The sequence below is a fragment of the Cyprinus carpio genome, chromosome A8, assembly GCF_018340385.1.
Source record: "Cyprinus carpio isolate SPL01 chromosome A8, ASM1834038v1, whole genome shotgun sequence".
Taxonomy (NCBI): domain Eukaryota; kingdom Metazoa; phylum Chordata; class Actinopteri; order Cypriniformes; family Cyprinidae; genus Cyprinus; species Cyprinus carpio.
This window is the reverse complement of record NC_056579.1, coordinates 14,610,826-14,632,544: the sequence shown is the minus strand read 5'-3', so window position 1 is coordinate 14,632,544 and position 21,719 is coordinate 14,610,826. Positions and strand designations below refer to the sequence as shown.

The window sequence follows — 21,719 nt, the reverse complement described above, 5'->3', positions numbered from 1 at the left end:
GCAAGGAGGAACAGGATGAGCACTGCCAGAGCCCTACAAAAATGACCTCCAGCAGGCCACTGGTGTGAATGCCTCTGAGAAAACAATCAGAAACAGACTTCATGAGGGTGGCCTGAGGGCCTGACGTCCTCTAGTGGGCTCTGTGCTCACTGCCTGGCACCGTGTAGCTTGACTGGCATTTGCCATTGAACACCAGAATTGGCAGGTCCGCCTCTGGTGCTCTGTGCTTTTCACAGATGAGAGCAGGTTCACCCTGAGCACGTGTGACAGATGTAAAAGGGTCTGGAAAAGCGGTTGAGAATGTTATGCTGCCTGTAACATTGTTCAGCATGACCGTTTTGGTGGTGGGTCCGTGATGGTCTGGGAAGGCATATCCATGGAGGAACACAGAGACCTCTACAGGCTAGACAATGGCACACTTACTGCCATTAGGTATCTGGATGGAATCCTTGGACCCGTTGTCAGACCCTACGCTGGTGCATTGGGTCCTTGTTCCTCCTGGTGCACGACAATGCCCGGCCTCATGTGGCGAGAGTATGCAGTCAGTTCCAGGAGAATGAAGGAATTGATACTATTGAATGTCCCCCACGCTTGCCTGACCTAAATGCAATAGAACACTTCTGGGACATTATGTTTTGGTTCATCTGACATCGCCAGGTTGCACCTCAGACTGTCCAGGAGCTCAGTAATGCCCTGGTCCAGATCTGGGAGGGAATACCCCAGGACACCATCCTTCATCTCATTAGGAGCGTGCTCTGACGTTGTCAGGCATGCATACACGCACGTGGGGGCCATACAAACTACTGAGTACCATTTTGAGTTGCTGCAATGAAATTTCAGCTTAATGGACTAGCCTGCTGCATCATTTTTTCACTTTAATTTTGAGTGTCTTTGAATTCAGCCCTTTGTAGGTTAATAATTTTCATTTCCATTAAACAATTTGGCATCTTTTCATTCCTAACAAATTACCCAGTCCATTTCAGTATAGATATCCTGCGTGATATTTTTCTCCACTGAGATCTGATGTGTTTTCAAAGTGTTCCTTTAATCTTTTTGAGCAGTGTATATATATATATATATACATACACACACTAAGAGAATGACAACTCTCAGCTTCTGACCCTCTCCTTCACATATTCCCTGAAATGATGCTGAAATGCTTTGCTCTGCAGGACCCAGGTGGGAATGGACTGCACAATCCCGCCCTACAGATCAATTACACGTTGGTCAGGCACAATACCTAATTATATTAAATATTTATTAGTAGAGCAAGTCAGTTGCATTCATTACCACTCATTGAGGTCATTACCAGTATGGTATGAGTGACACTGCCATATGTTTGGTCACCAACTTTTAGATACTTCAGTGAGCTCCTTGCAAACTCCTCAGGTGTGAATGTGACCATATCTGGCTTCTGATGTCCTGTCATTGGTGTTGAAACCCCAAATGGAGCCACCGTCTAAGAAAAAAAATAACTATTTGGGAATGAGGACATTGATATCTTACTCTATGTACATTTAATACACACAAAACATTAATTACCTAATTTATGGCTAAGTTCTGGATGGTAAAGAGAGCAAAATAACTAGCATTCTTTCGCAGGCATTTTTTTACTCACCTGAATAATAATTCCCTTGGATTTATATTCTGCTTGAAGACCCTGTGAAAATCTCTCAACAAAAACCTGTAGATGAGAAGATATATTTATTTATATATTTATAAAAATATATAAGATATATATATTTATATATTTATTTATTTATTTGATATGTTGACATTGCCAGTACAGTGCAGAATGTTATTTGAATTGCAGAAAAAGATAGAATGTTTCAACTTTGTGTAGATGTCTTGTTAAATTTACCTTGGATGCAGCATACAGGGTGTAAATGGGGCAGGGTATTTTGGCTATTCCAGAGGACACATTCAGAATCACTCCTCTTCCTCTAAGGAAATACATATGGTCAGTGTGCCGGTCATTTGTTAAAATTTGTATGAACAATCATGAGAAAACTATTGAACAGAGAAGGCCAAACCTTTGCTGCATCCCTGGTAGCACAATTCTGCACATCTGAATACGTAAAAACGATGTGAGTACATTATTGAATCTCTTTCTCAGAACCAATGGTTCTCAACTGGCTTTTCTTTAGGATTTTATATTTGACATCAAGTGGTGATTCAAAATGGTTTATTATCTAAAATTTCATAAGATAATAACAATAATAATAATAACAAAAAATTCAGAGATTGAAATCTGTTAATATTACGATGAACTCTATAGGCCCTTACAAATATGCAAAATTATTAACACAACAGACTTAGCAAGAAAATTTAGCAAAATTTGTTTGATCGGATGCATGACCTTTGATGGAAAGGTTTATTTTCCTGATAACAAGAGTCTTCTCCCCAACTTTTAAAAGTCAAACAGTTTATTTTTGCTAATCATACATAATTAAATAATTAGTTGCATTTTATTCTTTGCAATTAGAATAATTGCTAACCACTAGCAATTATAACCACTGCCTCATTTGAATGTATATGGTGAGTGGTAAGGCTCTGTTTGCTTGTACTCACCTTAACCATGGCTTTTACATTGCAGTTGATAACATCATGTATTCTCTAGGAGAGGCCACAACATGAAACATATAAGTGACAATATGTGATAAACACTCCAAAACTACAACAATTCAGTCTTAAAAATAAAGGTTCTTTATTGGCATCTATGATTCCAAGAAGAACCTTTAAAATCCATTGGGTCCTTTGCAATGCACAAAACTTTCTTCAGATTATTTTTTTTTTTTCACAAGAAATAAATGGTTATTTTAAAAACATTTAACTAAACAGTTCTTTGCATCAGTAAAAAAATAAAAAAAATAAAAAATAAGGACCTTTATTTTTAAGTTTTTCTTGATGGAATTCCATTACTGATATTTGTGATATTTTTTTTTAATTTTTCAATGTAGTTATTATGGGTAATTTTCTATTACTACAGTATGTAATACCTAAAATTATTTTCAAAGACTACTACTTCATTAATGAGAGCTGGCAGTAGCATATTCTTTATAGGATTTATAATATTAAAAGCATTAGCAATGACTGTATGAACCATTGGTGACCTCACTTCTTCTAAGTCAGAGGTTTCAAGTAGCTTGCAGGGTATTTGGCTGGGCAGAATCCCGACATTGTTCACTGTGTTTAAAGTAAAGTATAACACACTGGATTAGCACTGTTGAACATGTTAGAACTTTAAAAGGTTAGTTCAACCAAAAATGAAAATTAGCCCATAAATTACTCACCCTCAAGTCATCCTAGGTGTATATGACTTTCTTCTTTCAGACGAATCCAGTTGGAGTTATATAAAAAATTGTCTTTGATCTTTCAAGCTGTTTCATGGCACTCAGCGGGTGTTGCATACATCAGTCCAAAAGAAGTTAAATAAAAATCGCCCATCCATAAAAAAAAGTGTCTCCCACGGCTCCAGGGGTGAACAAAGGCCTTCTGTAGCGAATCGATGCGTTTTTGTAAGAAAAATATCCATGTTCAAAACGTAATAATCACTTTAATGTAGCTTGCACTCACTGTTGTACACGGAAGCAGTCCCGGGTGGATGACGTATGGTGGTCGGCTTTGCGCATGCGCTGCTCAGAAGTGACGCACGCAGAAGCACAGTGGAGAGATCAAAACAAAACAACGGTCACTAAGAAGAATGTCAGAGGATTTCGATATAAGCCAAGAGGAGACTGGTTTTCCTTTGCTAAAGTAAGGAAACTTGTTTCCTTTGCTCCTGTTAACAAACGTTGGTTTCTCGAGACTCACTGGCGCATGCGCACTGCTGACCTCATACGTCATCAGCCCAGAGATGCTTCCGTGTACAACTGTTGGCGCAAGCTACATTAAAGTGATTATTACGTTTTGAATATGGATATACAAAAATGCATCGATTCACTACAGAACACCTTTGTTCACCCCCCGGAGCCATGTGAGACACTTTTTTTTTAATGGATGGGTGCTTTTTATTTAACTTCTTTTGGACTGATGCATGCAACACCCGCTGAGTGCCATGAAACAGCTTGGAAGATCAAAGACAATTTTTAATATAACTCCAACTGGATTCATCACCTAGGATGATTTGAGAGTGATTTATAGGCTAATATTTAATTTTTAGGTGAACTAACCCTTTAAATAAATACTTTGACACATTGAGATATCTGATGCTGACCTAAAATACCAATATCCAAACCCTTAGTGTTTTCTTGAATGTGTCCATATATATCATCTTTGGTGAAGTCAGCAGCTATTACTTTGACTTCCTGTCCTGTAGTGAGCTCTGTCAGAACAAGAAAAGAACGCTGGTGAAACTGAGCTCTAAGACTACAGACAAGTCGAGAAACTGAAATTCCAGCAGTAAATGCTTTACCGAGCTTCCTTGCTGCTCTGTCAAGCTTCTCTTGATTTCTGCTGATGATAATCACACTCATACCTAGTTTTGAAAGCTGCAGAGAAAGACAGTTTAACCAAATCAGTCTAGTCTAATACTAGACACGAGCTGATGTATTTCTTACTTTAATGTTGAAAACAGTTGTGCTGGTTAATATTTTTGTGGAAACGCTCCGGTTATTGACGTAACCTTGGTTCCCTGAGATAAGTGAACGAGCGTTGTGTGTATGTATGGGGAAAACTCCTGTTTTACTCTGTACTGAAGCCTGATTTGTTCACATTTGTGTAGCTGCACAAACCAGTGGCACTTTAGCCCGCCAGAAGGGGTGGAGCCAATACATTCACTTCACATTGTGTGTATGGGGAACACGTTCAATCACGCCGTGCTATGAGCAGATACAGGATATACTGCTCTGCGAGCCCTGTCTCGGAGCACTAACAAGGACCCCTGAAAACCTGAGCACATTGCACCCCAAGCTGGTATCTGAGAGCTCTAATATTACCACTTTGCCCAAAGAGAAGAGTGGAACATCAAAACAGACAGAACTTGAGCCTGCAGAGCAAGGATGTCTAAGTTATAAAATCTGGCAAATGTGGATGGTGACGACCAGCCGGCGGGTACACAGATCTCACCAATAGATATTCCGCTAGACCACGCCCAGGAGGACGCCATCCCTCTTGTAGAATGGGCCCTCAAACCTATAGGGCAATGCAAACCTTCTGATGCGTAAGCCAGGGCTATCGCATCAACAATTCAGCAAGAAAGTCACTGCTTTGTGGCTGGCAGTCCTTTATTATCCAGCAGCTCTTGCAAAAAAGTTAGCACGTGGGACACGTCACATGATATCGGAACCAAACTCCGTGCAGAACACCAGTTAAGGAAGACCGACCATTTTTGGCTGTAAAGCCATCTTGAAGACGGCGCTCTTGCCTCCAAAATTATATTGCTTACTCTCACTGGGAGCTGGTTCCTCAAGAGTGGGGCCACTAGGAGGAGAGAGCACTTGGTCTCCCTGACCTGCCTGATGACCTGTAGAATCAGGGTGATTGGGGGAAATGCGTATAGGTGAGCACTGTTCTTGCTGTTCGCCTGCACTGTTGCTTTCATGGCATGCAGAGCTGTGCGCAGCTCTTTGAAAGCCTCCTTGTTCTTTTCCAGACTCGTCTATGCTGCGGAGAAGCTTGGCTTGAAACACCTGGTGAACCGCCATTGTTTGCAGCGCCGACCCGGCCCTGCAGCAAACCCCATAACACCCTTCAGTGAGCACCGAGGTGGTCCTGCAGGGCTTAGTGGGATGCGCTCCATGGGCCTTCAGTGTGAGGACAGATGGCGGGCACAAATGAGCTGCAACCGCTTCCTCCAGAGGAGGGAGCTTGCTGTATCCCTTGTCGTCAGTGCTGTTAACGTTGGTGAGAGTTGCTGCTATAGAGGGATTTACTCTGGCCGACTAGGGGGCACGCCATGTCTTGGTGAGCTCATCATGAACTCCAGGCAAGAACGGGGCAGGGCATTGGTGAGAGGATTGTTGACAGCTTCCCGGCAGGTACCACTCGAGGCCTAGATCCTCCACCACATTTGACAGGATGTGGATGAGTTCGGCTTCTGGCTTCAGCCTCAGAGCTTGAGAGGGGTAAGGGACTTCCCACTTCCCACTCTTCTGTATCAAGGATGGTGATAACATCCTCAATGATGATGTCCTGTTCAGACGCACCCAATGAGACCAAGCCATTTACAACCGAAGAGGGGTGCTGGTCTTCCTGTGTGAAACACACCCCGAGGTGAGAGGACGCGGGCGCTGAGCCGACATGACACCACTCAAGCCTGCTGAGAAGGACTCGCTGCCCTGCTGTTTTTTTCTCTTAAGAGAGAATGGAAACGGGAGGGCTGAGCCAGGGGGACTGCCTTCATGGAAAAAGGCGAACCACGAGCGGAGACTGGAAAGACTCATACGCTCGCAAAGGGAGCATGAGCCTTCAGTGAGCACAGCCTCTGCGTGGGCAATGCAGAGACAGTTGACGCAGTCACTGTACCCCTCCGTCTCACGCAAGGGGTGCCTGCATAAGCCACAATCATGGCGCAAACAAATGCGATTGAGAAATTTATTCGACGGCGGTGAGCAGAGCTGGAGCTTCTTCTTCCTAAGCTTCTTGGCTTCTTCCAGAGTCAGCGTAGAGATGATCCTCGTCGGTGAAGGAGAATGATCTGATGAATAGCGTAGCAAGCCAACTTATATACAGGTCTGCTCAGCCCCTTCTGGTGGACTAAAGCGCCATTGGTTTGTGCAGCAACACAAATGTGAACACATCAGGCTTCAATACAGAGTAAAACAGGAATTTTCCCCATAAATAGATACAAAGTGAAGTGAACGTTCGAAAGGGAACCAGGATACATTTTTCAGATTTCTTTGAAGAGTCAAAGTAAAAAAAAAACAGTATTTACTTGAAATATAAATATTTTATAACGTTATAAATGTCTTTACTGCAAATTTTGATCAATTTAATGCTTCTTTGCTGAATAAAAATATAAATTTTACTGTTACTTTTTAATCTTATACTTTTTAATTATTGAACTAATCTAAAATCTAATCTAATATCCATATTGTCATAGCAAATCACAGTTTTCACAAGGTGGTTATCTTGTTACCTCTTCTGCATATGCTCTGCCTATTCCATCTGACCCTCCAGTGACCACTGAAACAGGGGAAATATTCAGTATTAGACTTAAAATCATAAACTGGAAGGTATGAATGATAATTTGATATTCTCTGTTTCTAATTCAGAAATTGTGAACAAATGTGATTGACTATTTAAGCTGAGAAATATCATTTAAAAAATATTATTATTATTATATATATATTTACAATGTAAATAACTATAACCTGCACATAATTTACATTTTTATTACAAAAAAATAAGCATTTGCATCAAGTGGTATTCAGAGCATGATAGTCTGTTTCCTGTCACTCTCTTTGAGAATCTCACACACTTCAGATGAAAGCCAGTCAGTGTCTGTTTGTTTTAATAACATGTTCTTGAACAGACTGTGTGTACCCACCAATTCACTAAACAAACAGGGAGCATGGGTGGTGCATATGTGTGAAAAGTCATCTTCTCTCCACCACTGATAGTCCATCTGAGCAGTTCACATTGGTGTGGGAAGAAAAGTGGTGCTGGAGGGCTAGTGGGATGACCAGTATATAAAACAGAGGAAATTATGTAAGATGTGATTACCTTCATGCTTTCATTACTTTTGCAGACTAGAAAGGTTTGAACTAAAGTATGTGTTGTCCTCTGTGTGGGAAATGGCTTTTTTGTGTCTTTCTTTCTCGTTTCCCATGCTTTCATTCTTTCTTTGTGTCAATGTTCTTGGTGTACAAGAAGTACAAGTAGTACCCTGCTTTACAATCTCAGTGAAATCTCAGATAAGTGAAATATTTTGAATGTGTCAAATGTGAACAATTCAGTATTTAGTTGGCTTGCCTCAGTTTTTATTATGTATTATATAAGTATAATTGTAATAAATAAATAATGTTAATAAATAAAATATATTATTAATTACAGTGGATATAGAAAATAATCACCCCCTTTAAAATAATCACATTAATTGAAGACGGACACAGTTTTTGTTTTATCCAGGTGTATTTACTCAGTGCAACTTATAACATCCAAGTGCAAGATCTAACTCCAACATGTCAGAAAAAAACAAACAAACGAAAAAAAAAGAAAAAAAAAAAGAAAACCCAGAATCACTTGAGTTGGAAAAAGGATCACCCCCTCCTAAAAAATTACTTGTAAACTCAATCAGGTTTAATCATCTTCTCACACAATGCCATTTGACTTTCAGCTGTGATCATTTTGATGAGCTCAGCATGAAAAGAGCTTTCCTGGAGCATTTCAGTCCTTGGTAGTGCAACTGAAGCAAACAATCAACTATGGATGGCAAAGCAGTCAAAAGCTCTCTGGGATAAATTCTGTAAGAAATGTATTGCTCATTGTTAGTAAATGAATTGGACCTTATTGTGTTACCTGTGTTTTATATATTAATATGACTTGAATTGTATTGAAACATAACTTATATTATTAAACTCAAAACAAACATATTTCTATGCATATGTCTTTTATAACTAAATATTTATTCATTTATTTAATTATAAATATTGTTGTGATTGCAAAGTTTTTTTAAGCAGCCATTATTCCAGTCTTCAGTGTCACATGATCCTTTAAAAACCATTCTAATCTGTTTCTAATATATATGAATGCAAATCTTACAGCATTTAATCATGCACTCAAACAGGCTGAACCAATGCGCACAACAACTTGCAGAACTCTCATGATTATTTATTTAAAGTGAAAGGAATAGCAGATGTATTGTGTCTAAACATACTAGAAAACACCCCCCTGCAAAGGGACATTGTAATGCACGATCTCTCTCTCTCCCTCACACACAGACACATACCAGGAAGAACATTTCAAAGCCTTGAAGTGAAAGAATAGTTGCAGAAGGAGAGAAAAAGTAATGCTAATTTGATTTCAAATGAGCAGGAACAACCATTCAAAGTCAAGAATCTTTAAAAAAATTGTGATAATGTCCTGGAACATACTGTTCTAATTGCCTTTTGTTCTCTGTTACTCTCAGTGCCGGAATGGAAAGAAAGCTTGGGAAAAAGTGGCTGGAATTGTATTTTTTTTTTTTTTTTTTTTTGCTGAACTTCTATACACGGTAGGAATTCAAGAAAGCCATAAGGATGGTGTCTCTTTTACCAACAATAAAAGTGCTGTTAAGGAAGGCAAGACATTTTGTAAGGGACAATTTAAAGTAAGATGAGAACCTTAATCCTGGGCCAAAACCAAGGCAGTGATGGTTTGTAGGAGGGCTACATGGTTCACTCTCTTTAATTCTCATGCTTTAAATCCACTGTTCTCAACCAGGGTTCCTTCAAGGTACAGCAGGGGGTCACTTCAGAAGATATATTAAACCTTGCATTTTCTAAAATGCTTAAATCATGACATTTCTAACTGTTAACTAATTTTAAACTTTCAAACTAATTATCTAAATTGAGTTATTATTTATTTATTTATTTATTTATTTTTTTTGCAAAAATCTTTCAAGTATAAAAAGGCTGGTTTATATAGAAAATGCATGCTCAACACAAAAATACAGGAAATAAAATTTAAAATGCTGGTGTTTCTCACCTGCCCATTTCCCCAGAGTGGTGAAAAAAGACTCAGGAAGAGGACAGAAGAGCTTCGGGACAAGCATCATAAGCAGGCATACTAATTTCCCTCCAAAAACCAGGACAGCACAAGTCCCAGTCAAGACGAAGATAATCTCAATGAGCGTCATGAAGCCTATAATAAACCCCAAAAGTGAGTCCTTCCTGCTATCTTAGCCCCTCTTTTTACTGCCACGGTTCTCTCATTCTCTTATTTAATCTGACCACAAGCTTCAAAACCCAGTGCTGACAGCTCCCTCAGCCAATCAGAATCTTCTCTGCCCATTCTCACCAGGATAGAATTCACATTCCTCATTTTTTGTGACTGTTGTGGCATTTATTGTGAGTAAGTTCACCTTGTTATCCAAATCAGAGTGGAGGGAATTTAAGTGACTTACCTTGTGTCACAGAATGTAGGCTCATTCTGGACTGAGGAATCACATTTCAGCACTTAGATCCTTTCACTGCTACCTTGATCTTACAGAACTGATTTTAAATGTCTTTATGGTGTTGTCCCTGCAATACTTTGGCAATATTGTCGCTAATCCAGCCAAATCAGGCATATCATTTAACTAAAGGCTGCCCAAAACACCAACTGTCAAACCTAAAAGTGGACTTATGACTATTGTCCCAAGCTGTTAAACTCTCTGATAAACTATAAACTATTTACTATACCTGGCTGCTCTTTTAGAACTATTTTTTATCTTGTAAATTTTCAGTTATTTTTTTTCTATATAGGTTTCATTTTAGTTTAACTTATTTTATTAAGTTAAATTCAATTGCAATGAGAAATACTGCCTACGCAACTGAATTAAAAAAAGTTTTATATATATATATTTTATTTTTAGTTAATGTTTATTTTATTTCAAGTAACAATTTTTTTATGGTTTTAGCTTCGGCTGTATTGTACAAATGTATTAATTATTGATTTAAGAATACATCTACTCATGTTACAGTAATAAGGCATGTTTAATCAAAAGGATTTTACAGTTTGTGAATTCAAATCTGGGTGATGATAAGGTGAAGGGTGATATTCTATTGATAATTTATCAGTAAGAACATCCAGACTCACCTATTTGTATCCACACTTACCTTTTTCATGGGAAGACAGAAAGGTAATGAATGATTGACAGCTTTTGCAACATGATTTACTGTAAATGTGCACTGCTTACCTTATTTGTTGACATTGTGCTCTTACAGTTATCAAGCTTGTGAAAAAGTCAGCATTCGCTCTTTATTTCATCATCAAACTAAATATCATTCTCTTGCTGTCATGAGCCCTGCTGGCCATTTGTCTTGCACTGCAGTGTCTCTGGTATCAGGGACTGACAGTATTTCAGCAGCTCCAGCGCTATCTAGTGGTTAAAAAAATCATGCCCTACAGCCCAACGTATAAAACGTGTTACTTCCATTATCTATTAATTGCCAGAAAGGTAAGATAAATTACGCGAGAAGACTCAAATGTAAAACTCATTCATGTGTTTACTGAAGAATAGCTCTGCAGCTTAACAAGTTTCATAGAAGGGCTTTGCTTGCTCACTCAAGAACAGCTTGAAGTGTTTTCTCCCTTATTACTCATTCTTTAGTAACCGGTTTGTTGTATGGTCCAAGCTGGAGGTTATTTGTAAGATGGAGTGTGGAATTATTATCATTATTATTTATTTTAATGTAATAGATTTTTGCTGGCCAGGCATCCAATACGTCGTACTAAATCATGTGGGCATGAAACAGCAGAGGGAGCTGTTGACCAAGTTTGGGATTTTTCCTCTTAAATGAACTTGGACGAAAAATCTCAATACAACTATCAAGCCCTAGAGTCATTTAAATGCATTTAAATATTTAAATGGACACTATATATATATATGCCTATAGTTTATATTGGCGTATAGAAATTATCTCTTATAGCAGCACTTTGAAATAACGTGTCTTTGATTACGTATAAGGTCTATATAAGAGTAAACCTATGGCACGTAATTCAGTCGTAAAGAAAAAATAATTATTCCTCGAAATAATTATTCCTAAATGTTAATATTCTTATGATGTATGTCTAGGACATAGAACTCGGTGAACTTGTCTTGTTGCTCTTCTGAAGGGGTCTCCGGTCTCGTGTAGCTGTGTCCGATTCGTAAACGAATCCCTCTAGCCAGTCGATTCTGTTCAATGAATCTTTCTAATCACAAAACTGGTCAGAACGACTCATTCACGAAAATAAATAATTTAAAATATTAAAATGAATAGATATATTAATAATGTTAAAACAGTATTTAATAAAATGCAAAACATTTTTAGGTTCTAAATGACTTGAATGTTTTTTATGCGAAGAATCACAGATAATATTACAACAAACTGCCGTATTGGAACATTACAGTTTGTAATATATGCCATACACAAATGAATCATTAAAAGAACCGATACGCGGAAAAGAGTCGGACTTCCTATCACTAGTCTCGTGTGGTGCGCATGTGTTGAGAACGCGCGAATGCTGTTACGTAACAGTGCGTATGCTGTCAACTACCTGCCCACTTTCTGAGACATAAAACATATCCAAATTACAAATAAAGTAATGGTACCTAATGTATTCTTATCCTAATCAAGCTTCATTCTGGATAAGAATCGATCTGTCGTCACGTGGTCCAGACAACATTACCTCCTTAAAGGTTTTCTCAGACAAACAATGACCTCGTGCACCCACCACAATACATTTCTATAACAGCCGTATCTAAAACAGCCCATAATGAACCTAACAAACGCCCATCTGCTCAAATCCGCAGCCATTTGGTTGGTACTTGAGCTGAAGGGGGACAGGACGTTGCATTGACGGGTTCTCCACTCGTTCTTTCCCATTTTTTCTCCGTACACGGAAAGCTCCTGCCCCCCGATCCCTCAAGCGCCCGGATGCACGCCAGTAACAGTCAGTCAGTCAGTCAGTCAGGACAAACATGGTCGCCGGAGCTGAAGGGAGCGTTTAGGAATCTCCGCGCTGAAATTCGCTCCATTAAAGCGAGGCATCTCCGAAGCACGTTAAAGTCTCTCCGGAGGACTGGATTCTCTTCTCGGTGAGTAAGAGCTGTGTCATTGACCGCTGTCATGCCGTCGATAATTCGTCAATGGATTAGATTCGCGCCACGGGGGATATGTTCAGAACCACGCGCTCTGGAATAGGAAAATACCCGCTCTTTGCTTTGTTAACACTCTAGCGTGCAGCTACATGTGGCTTTGAGGCGTGATGATATTGTCTTTAAATCGTATATTAAGGGAGTATTACGTGATTTTTTCTCAGGGTCAGATATTTGCGAGTCCACTGGTATTTAATGTTAACCGCTTTGTATTAAGCATGGTGTTCGTTTTGTGAGTATGACAGAGCTTTTGCCGATATGCTGTAAATTTGAGTTTATATATTAGTAGAGGTCGGACTAGGCAGGTATGAGCCTGACGAGACAAACAGCACCGGGCAGGCTGCAGTGATTTGAGAGACACAACGTACACGTGATTGTCTGTTATAGCAGTTTGTAACTTAGGAGTACTTATATTTACTATAAACTCCTTTTAGACGATCTACAAAATGTAGCGCATGATTGCAGTACATAGTTAAGTAATAACACGCGAGCATTATCTGTAACTTAGTCGTGCCACATGTAGCCTAATCACAGCTGTGGTAATGTTCACTACCACAGACAGGGTCTGTGATCTTGCTTTTAGTAATTAATTGCAAGTAAGTAAACAAAAAAATAAGTGAGACTTTGCGTTATTTATTTTATTTATTTCTACAACGAATACCACTATTTTAGAGGCATATATTTTCATTAAAACCTTGATTTATTTGTGAAAATAAAGGAAATTCTTCGCTAAAAGTAGGGATGGTCATTTCGGTCAGTTTTCCGGACCGACACCCGCAGCTCGTTATCCGAAAATTAACTGATAAGATTCGAATTAGGGCTGCACGATTAATCGAATGTGTTTGTCATGCTGAAGCCGTTCTGTGGTTAGTAATCTCCAGCACTTGATTTCAGATGGAGCTGCATTTATTACACAGAGCTGTAGTTCTCTGAAAGCTATATGCAAAATCGCATTCATAATCTCAGACGATTTAATCGCACGATCATGAAATCATTCTGCGATTATGAAAGCTGTTTGCGTAGCTTGTCAGTGAACTATGGCTTTGTGTAAATGCTGTTCCATCTGAAAACACGTGAAAATACCACATTTAATAACTTTTTTTACTCCAAACTCACTTCATAAAGTCAGTCGAGTGTTTGAAATAAATCCTTCTTTGAGATGATGTGGCTTCTTGCAAAGAATAAGGCACGCAACATATTTTATAGTATTCTAAGCAATGATAAAGGCTATGTCGATTAGCATTGCATTTTTTACAATAAAAATTATAATAAGAAGAACTCAGATAAACCTTATATTGTCATAGTCGTGTGTTTATTAGTCACGTTGAATTAATGAAAGCAGTTAAATCTTCTGTTTATTCAGCAACCGCTATAGAGATTTCCTGGATTTCTTCTGCCGGGAGTATTTGGAGTTTCAGCGTGAGAGCGCCCTCTGGCCTTCGGATGGAGATTTACTGCTGATCACAGAACTGTGCTTTAACTGAAAGTGACGTGACATACAGCCAAGTATGGTGACCCATACTCAGAACTCGTGCTCTACATTTAACCCACCCAAAGTGCACACACACAGCAGTGAACACACAACGTTAACACACACTCGGAGCAGTGGGCAGCAGTTGGGGGTTCAGTGCCTTTCTCAAGGGCACCTCAGTCGTGGTATTGCCGCCCCATGACGAAAGATACGCATGACAATCGCAGCTTCTGCCTAATCACAAATTATTGCCTTTGCGTTTTAATTTCGATTAATCGCGCAGCCCTAATTCGAATATTAAGTATTAAATAAATAATAGGATGGACGAGTGTCTGTGACCCATTAAAAATATACCTGCAGCGCTTCTGAGAATAAAGAAAAACAGAATAAAATAATATAAATAGAGTAAAATAAACAGGCCTACACAAAATATTTTTCACTAAATTAACAAATTAAGATGACAAAGCGAAAACACACTGAATCCTTCTATGAGCTTTGAAGAACCGCATATTTTTTTCGTCAGGCATAAAAATAAATAGCAGGCCTACCTCTGTGTACAACGTGAGTAATTTTTATTGAAAAAAATTAATGTCGACATGCGGTGGGGCATAGTATGGAGCGCAGCCTGTTCCGCGGCAGAAAACACCGGTTTCTGCAGTGTTGAGCCTTTGTAGCCAATGACAGACGTTATTGTCTGTTGATTACTGTTTAGTTCATGAACGCAGTGGCCAATCAGAGGTGTTTACGTTAGAATCTATTCACTGCTCATAAAGCAGGAGTTTTTGTTCAGTTGTGCACACTCGCGAATCCTCTCATTAGAACAGACAAAATGTACACACAATGTAAATAATAGACAAATTTTTCAGTAGTTTAGATCTTCATTGAATATAACAGAATTTTTTGTGCTTTCTAGGACATTGAACATTGAATATAATGCTCTTTGCATGCTTTTTAGGCTATAACCCATTCAGAATTTGAATATATTCACTGATTCACTCTCAGTTAAGAGTGTCGCGTGACAAATGAAAACGTGTTTTAAAATCGCTGAAAATATGAAATGTTTAATATTCTCCGACTAGATAGAATCAGAGTCTGTGACCATCATACACTACACAATTTTCTATGAAATCGTTCAACTCTAATCTGCGGACTGACTCTGCCTTTCAGGAACTAGTGTCAACTTCTCCAGACCGTAAATCAGTGGAAAATCAGGGAAAAAATCATGTAGTGTATTCCAGCCTTAAGTTACAAGTGTGAAAGATACCTTTAAAGGCCAGGTTTAAAACCGAAGATTTAACAAAACCTAAACCCCCATGTCTTTAATGGTTTATATGCTATTGTTAAAAATCTATTCCCATATAGAGAAAATAAATGGGATTTTTGCTTCTAGAACCTGACTGTTGAACTCTGTATCCTTGAATATAACATGGCTGCTGTGTTGGCAAGTCAATATCCCAGATCAATGCTTTATGTTATATTAAGTAACTTGTGCTTCAGGTAAAATGGCCAGTTAAATTAGTTAAATCTGAAGACCATAATGGACAAATAATATGGTCGATTGTGTAACCGTGTGAAATGAATGTGTCTAGACTTCCTTCCTAATAATAATCAATGAATGCCTAAAAATCGATCATTAGATTCTGTATTAATCATGTATGTGAATGTTTCTAGACACATGACGAGATGTCCTTAAAACCAGTATTTCATGGTAGAGCATCATGTGCAGCAGCATGTGTTTTGTGTACATACTGTGATAGGATCAGACAGCAACAGTCTCTTAGTGTTTATGTAGCCGGGCCTACATTAGATAAGTGTTTGCTGAGTTGTTGAACTTACTAGAAAAAAGAGATTGTCAGGTTCAAGCCAATTTGCGATTTATGAGTTTAAGAAAAACTTATTTAACATTAACCAATGCAAATCAAACAAACAGTCTGAACTTTAAAGGCAGTTAAAATCTTATGGGTGGTCACTTTTCCCCCACAGCATTTTATGTCTAATGCCAAATTTACACTGCAAAGGTGGCACAGATGTACTTCTGAAGTGACACTGAAGTGTCCTTACACAGATTGTTTAGTGCTGCTCAGAGCTGGCATTTACAATGCAATACAAGTGTATACAGTGATAGCAGGGGCTGAAAGTGATTTAGAGCAGGCGTGATTTAATCCTTAATATAGCTGTGTAAAGGAGACACGTTAAGAGATTATACTTTTTTTAGATTTTAATTTTAGATTTCTGTCAAATATTATGGCAAATTTACACTGCAAAGATGGCACAGAAGCACTTCTGAAGTGGCATTTAGGTGTCTTTACACACACACACAGTTAAATACTATTCGGAGGAGGCAAAAGTGTGTTTAGCAATCATAGCTGTATACTGTGATACTGAGGACAGAGTGGGTCAGAGCTGGCATAATTTAATCTGGCTTTTAAACAACATTTTATACATCTTTACACTGAATTTTATGCAGACATGCACAGAGCAGGCTGTGAAAAGACACTTCACAAGATTTCAAAAATGTTTTGAATTTCTATCAAATATTAAATTGAAAGATTTTAGATTTTTACCTTTATTTTATCTTTTGATGCTGATAAAGTAAAAAAAAAATATATATTTGTCCAAGGGATAGTATGATCGTATGATGATGAGTTATACCTTTAATTAAAAAATGAGACTGCGTTTTCCACAATACCGGGAGTGAATTACCCATCTTCCATGTTCCCTGTTGCTGTTCTCACAATACTTTCCATACGCTCCCTCTGAGCTTTGAATGCCAGTACCCACAACACAGCCTTGTGTGTATCCCCGACAACATTCGGCCCTTCGGTTGGCATTCTCAAAGAAAGGCACGTTGCCCATTTACCATGCCCATTGCGGCACTAAAGGAACAATAAGTCATTGATATGTCTGAGGAACTGCTGGGAGGTGCTCTTTAAACACAATGACTAATTCTCTGTAAAGGGACATGACGGTGCTGTGAAGATGTCGGAACAGGTTATGGCACTGTTTGTAGCAGAACGATGTGTCTGAATTCCCACCTAAGAGACATTTAAACAAAACAAAACAAAAAAAACCATGACAAACGGGAGGAAGTGACCACATTGGTCTCTTATTGTTTATGAAATAGGGACGATATTCTGAAATGTTTTTAAGAATATGGAACATTGTGTTGAACGTTTTGCATGTTGAAGTGAAGTCATTGACTCCATTAAGCTATCATGAGGATGAATGGGTTTTTAAAAGAAGTGCCGTGGCTCAATTTATGACCAGGTTAAGTGGTGTTAAGAGTTTGTTTGTTGTTACAAAATGAAATGCCTAAAATGCACATGGTTCTTTGGGTTCTTGCACATTCTTGTTTAGGATTTGAGTAACTCTAAATACGCCCTCCAATAAATTTGTTGGAGGAATCCACAGAGCCTCACCTTGCTGCTGTATACTTAAGGAAACTGGAGGAAGAAAGGAAACACCCTGTACATGCCCTTCTCACCATCAAACAAGTTTGTTCTTTGCCAGTATGTACTTTAGTGTGTGTAAAGAACTGAAGAGGGTTTGTTTTCTCTTTTAGTCACATGGAAATACATGGCTGCTGCTTGTTGTCTGGCTGTCACTCCTCGGCAACTGGCACCAGTCCCAGATGACACTGTAGGACTGCATGCAAACTGGGGAAATGGGTGAAAATTTCAGACCTGTCAGTAAATAGTGTGCAGCTCTATCATGTGTCTGTCGTCACTGAATCTTTTAGGCGTGAGATTGCACAATTGTGAGAAAAAAAAAAAGAGAAAAGAAATCTGACTGATGCACTGAGATAAAAGGTCTGTAACCAAAGTCATCGTGACTGTAGTTCTCATTTCTCTTGGCATGTTAGGATAATGTACAAAGACAGGTCGGCAGTAGCCAGGGGCTGCCTCTTGTTGCTGTAGGCACTGGCACTGAGCCGTTAGAACATAATATTGGCAAATATGAGAGAATATCACAGTGACCAGCAGACTTGCAGAAGTTTTAAAAAGAGAGCTCTTCCCTCCTTCAGGGTGAAAGCAAGAATGTTTGAAATAAAGCTTGCATCAAAAGAGCTGAAGAAAAAAAAAAAACATTTTTATTATTATTTTTATCTAAGAATTAAAGACACCATGAAATGAAAAAGTAATAAAAGTATTTCATACAAATAATAAAAGTATTACATTAAAATTCAAATACATCCAATAAAATATCTCAAATAAAACCTATATAAAATCATTTACATTATAAAAAACTATATTATGATTGACTTGCTGAATATCAGTTTGTCTATGTGATGGACACTGGTTATGATCATCTTTGAAATCTCTTTTGCAGGCCATATTTAACAAAGCACACACAAAAGGCCTAAACTGGAAGCAACACAACCTGTTTTAATACAGAAGTTTGTTGCATGTAACTTCACTTTTTTTTTTTAAGTAAACAATATAAAATTGGCACTGCAATGCCACTTTAATATTGATTTTACCCATTTAATAAGACTTATTGCATTTATTACTGTACAGTTACCAGACACCTAGACACTTCATCATCATGGTTCATTGCCATATAAAAAAATAAATAAATAAAAATGACAAGCCCTTTTGTTATGCCTCACCTCTTTCAGAGTAAATACCCAGAAAACTGCACTTATCAAAGCCATTTCATGGGGTCTTTAATGATAAATTAGTAGGTATATTAGTAGCACAAGGCCTTTTCATTGGCCTTTCCTAACCAACCACAGGTCTTAATTTGGACATTTATCACACTGCGAGCTGTGTGGTTGTATGACATTTAACAGCATAACACCTAAGCTTTTCAATGCACTCAAACTAGGAAACATGAATGGGAGCCTCTAAAATAATAATTTCCATCAACCGTCCACCAAAGCACTTATTACTCAACCAGAACCACACAGACAGCAAAGACCATCTAAAAATATCAAATTACTGCTTGGCACTCGTGGAGGAGTGGTGTGCACTCGAGAGGGTGTCTGTGTGCATTTTGTTCCTGTTCGTATTCCAGTGAGGGTGTTTTGTATGTATAACAGTTGATGATAGAATGTGTGCATGGACAGCTGGTTGCTCTTTTCTTTGAACAGCCTCATGTGTCACGACTATTTCCAGCACCCTAGGGCCAGCTTAGGAAGTGAGCACCCTGCTATCAGTGCAAATGCAGCTATCGGCAGACATCTGAAACCATCAATGTCTGCCCAGGGGTTATAATATAGTGAAGCGTCATTGTTGACTTTGCGCACTTCTTTGATGTAGGATTCTGTCACTGTCTTAATATATAAAGTCTGAAAACGTGATAAAAAAACATGCTTGTGAATCTTTGACTGATTTGATTCATGATATTCAGTTTGATTCAGAATTTAAATTCAGAGCAACATAAATTTTAACTTAATTTATGACAGTCTTCTGTATGCCAGTTCATTATTTATTTTACATAAATAACTGGCCACCTCCTCCTATTAAAATATAGTAATATTTATTAATATTAATATTTTATTATTTAAAATATTTCAAGATTGATGCAGTTCAGTTAGCAGGATTTTTAATTGATGGCGCATCGAAAAACCAACAATTGTGTCATACCACCCCTATGAAAAAATAGGATGTCGGATATATTGGTATTTTAAGTCATATCAGTTATTATATGGCAGATATTACATTTTTTTAACACATTTTATTGGTATTGGTTGATTGGATGGATGTTTAATCGTACATGTTAATTTCCATTTTTTTATTACATTATCTTTGCCATCTAAATCTCACTCAAGTTCATATTTAAACACTATATAATGTATAATTTAACACAGTTAAATGTAATCTTTAGCAAAAAATTTTCATTATTATTTGTAATACTTCCTTATTCTACAGACTGTACATTATAATGCTTGAATTTGCTTTTGCATTTATAATAATTGATTTTAGTTTCTGTTTTTAGGCAAAAATAGAATAGAATTCTATAGAATGGAATATATAATAGCAGTATCAGCCAGAATATCAAAATGAATACATCCCTGTTGAAAAATGAAACCGGAGAGTCATTTGTAATGTTATCTTATCTGACACAACGGACACTGTAAACACACAGGCTGTTATTCTGTGGTTTTCAGTCTCTTTCCTCAGCTCAACAAAGGAAGAGAATGACAAGTTGTTTTATTGTATTCTGCATGTGTCATTTGTTTGTTTACAGATTTCTATTTGCAGACTACCCGTATATTATCTCCAGTGATGCCCGAGACCACACAGACTTGTTTTGAGGATCTTGGTGCCACAGGACAAGTTGTTCAGAAACACTACGTGATGTGCTGCCGGTATTGTGGTTATTCTGAGAGTCAGAACTGTGTAGATGTGAGAGCGATGAGTCCCAGAATTGCTTATGACAGGCTGTCATCCCCTTCTGACGGTGCATGGTGGAGAGAGTGTTCCTATAACTGCAGCTATCACCTATAGCTACTGTCTCTGCACTGGATGAATGATTGTTACTGGAGGTTTGGCTATTTTAAGGATGGAGAGATGGATGACCTGAGGGCGAGTCGATCAGCTGCAGACATCCCTCAAGTGTCAGCGGCGTGGGGCAGTCTGTGATGTGCTGGAGAGGGTTAGTCGCTCTTCATGTTCTCTGGCTTTTGTTTTTGTCTGAGTATTCAGAACCAGAGAGGTGTACTGTGCAGGAAGGTGCACATGGTCATGATATCAACATCATGACAGCACTGATTGTTCCAAACACTGCAGGAAAGAAAGAAAGAAAGACAGAAAAACAAAAAAGAAAGGGAGGCAAAGGACGGCCAGTAAAGGCTTCTGTGTGTATGGCAATCTTGAGTTTCCTATTTGGTGTGTGTGTGTCTATATATAACTCGGCAAAAAAGAAACATCCTTTCACATTCAACTGCTTTTGTTTCCAGCTAATTTCTTTAAACAAATTTTAGCACCATAAAAAGTTCAACAACTGAGGTGTATACTGAACAAGTTTCACAGGCAATATCAAAAGTGGGATTGAGTATCTTCTGTGGCCAGCAGCTGCTGTGAGCATCTCATCCTCATGGACTGCTCTAGATTTGCCAGTTCTTGCTGTAAGATGTTACTCCACTCTTTCAACCAGGCACTTAAAAGTTCCTGGACATTTTTGGGGGCACACATGGATACATGTGGTTTCATTCCTTTCTTCCTGTAGCACTGTCTTATGCATCTTACGGACATTGGCCACATCTGCAGTCCTCATGCGTCCTTGCAGTAGTAATATGGGTTGTTCTCACAGGTGATCAGGAACCCTGGGTATCTTCTGGTGTTTTCAGAGTCAGTAGGAAGGTCTCTTTAATGTCCTAAATTGTTTTAAAGTTATTATGACTGTGACTTAAATTGCCTACTTCCTGTAAACCTTTAGTGTCTTAAGGACTTTCCCACAGGTGCAAGTACATTAATAGTTTATGGTTCATTGAACAAGTGGGAAAATCATTGTTTACCAAATTATATTTACAATACAGCA

At 38.3% G+C, this 21,719-nt stretch overlaps 2 protein-coding genes across 4 annotated transcripts in view; one reads left to right on the top strand and one right to left on the bottom strand.

The window, feature by feature from the left end:
• Positions 1 to 1,069: 1,069 nt before the first annotated feature.
• LOC109095009 (testosterone 17-beta-dehydrogenase 3) lies at positions 1,070 to 9,779 on the bottom strand. Its single transcript, XM_019108668.2, has 11 exons — positions 9,628 to 9,779; positions 7,079 to 7,125; positions 4,415 to 4,490; positions 4,217 to 4,324; positions 3,119 to 3,186; positions 2,572 to 2,616; positions 2,034 to 2,068; positions 1,862 to 1,943; positions 1,619 to 1,684; positions 1,310 to 1,459; positions 1,070 to 1,205 (listed from the first exon to the last, which is right to left on the bottom strand). The coding sequence occupies exons 1-11, from the start codon at positions 9,776 to 9,778 to the stop codon at positions 1,110 to 1,112; spliced, it is 924 nt and encodes a 307-aa protein (XP_018964213.2). The 5' UTR covers position 9,779; the 3' UTR covers positions 1,070 to 1,109.
• A 2,377-nt stretch (positions 9,780 to 12,156) lies between these two features.
• Positions 12,157 to 21,719, top strand: part of LOC109095012 (sodium-dependent phosphate transporter 2-like) — a 34,356-nt gene continuing 24,793 nt past the window's right edge. Inside the window, exon 1 of one of the 3 annotated variants that reach the window (XM_042762420.1) lies at positions 12,157 to 12,703. The gene's annotated coding sequence lies outside the window, so the exon portion shown is untranslated. Of the gene's footprint in view, positions 12,704 to 20,321; positions 20,835 to 21,719 lie in introns of those variants that run through there. The other 2 variants (XM_042762419.1, XM_042762423.1) reach the window with 2 other exon arrangements.

Excerpts from the sequence above, each read along its gene's own strand:
- LOC109095009 (XM_019108668.2), bottom strand. The coding sequence starts at position 9,778 with ATGACGCTCATTGAGATTATCTTCGTCTTGACTGGGACTTGTGCTGTC. Across the intron at positions 4,491-7,078 it reads GCAGAGCATATGCAGAAGAG|CTTTCAAAACTAGGTATGAG; the intron begins GTAACAAGATAA and ends CTTTCTCTGCAG. Across the intron at positions 3,187-4,216 it reads TTTGGATATTGGTATTTTAG|TGAACAATGTCGGGATTCTG; the intron begins GTCAGCATCAGA and ends CTTTAAACACAG.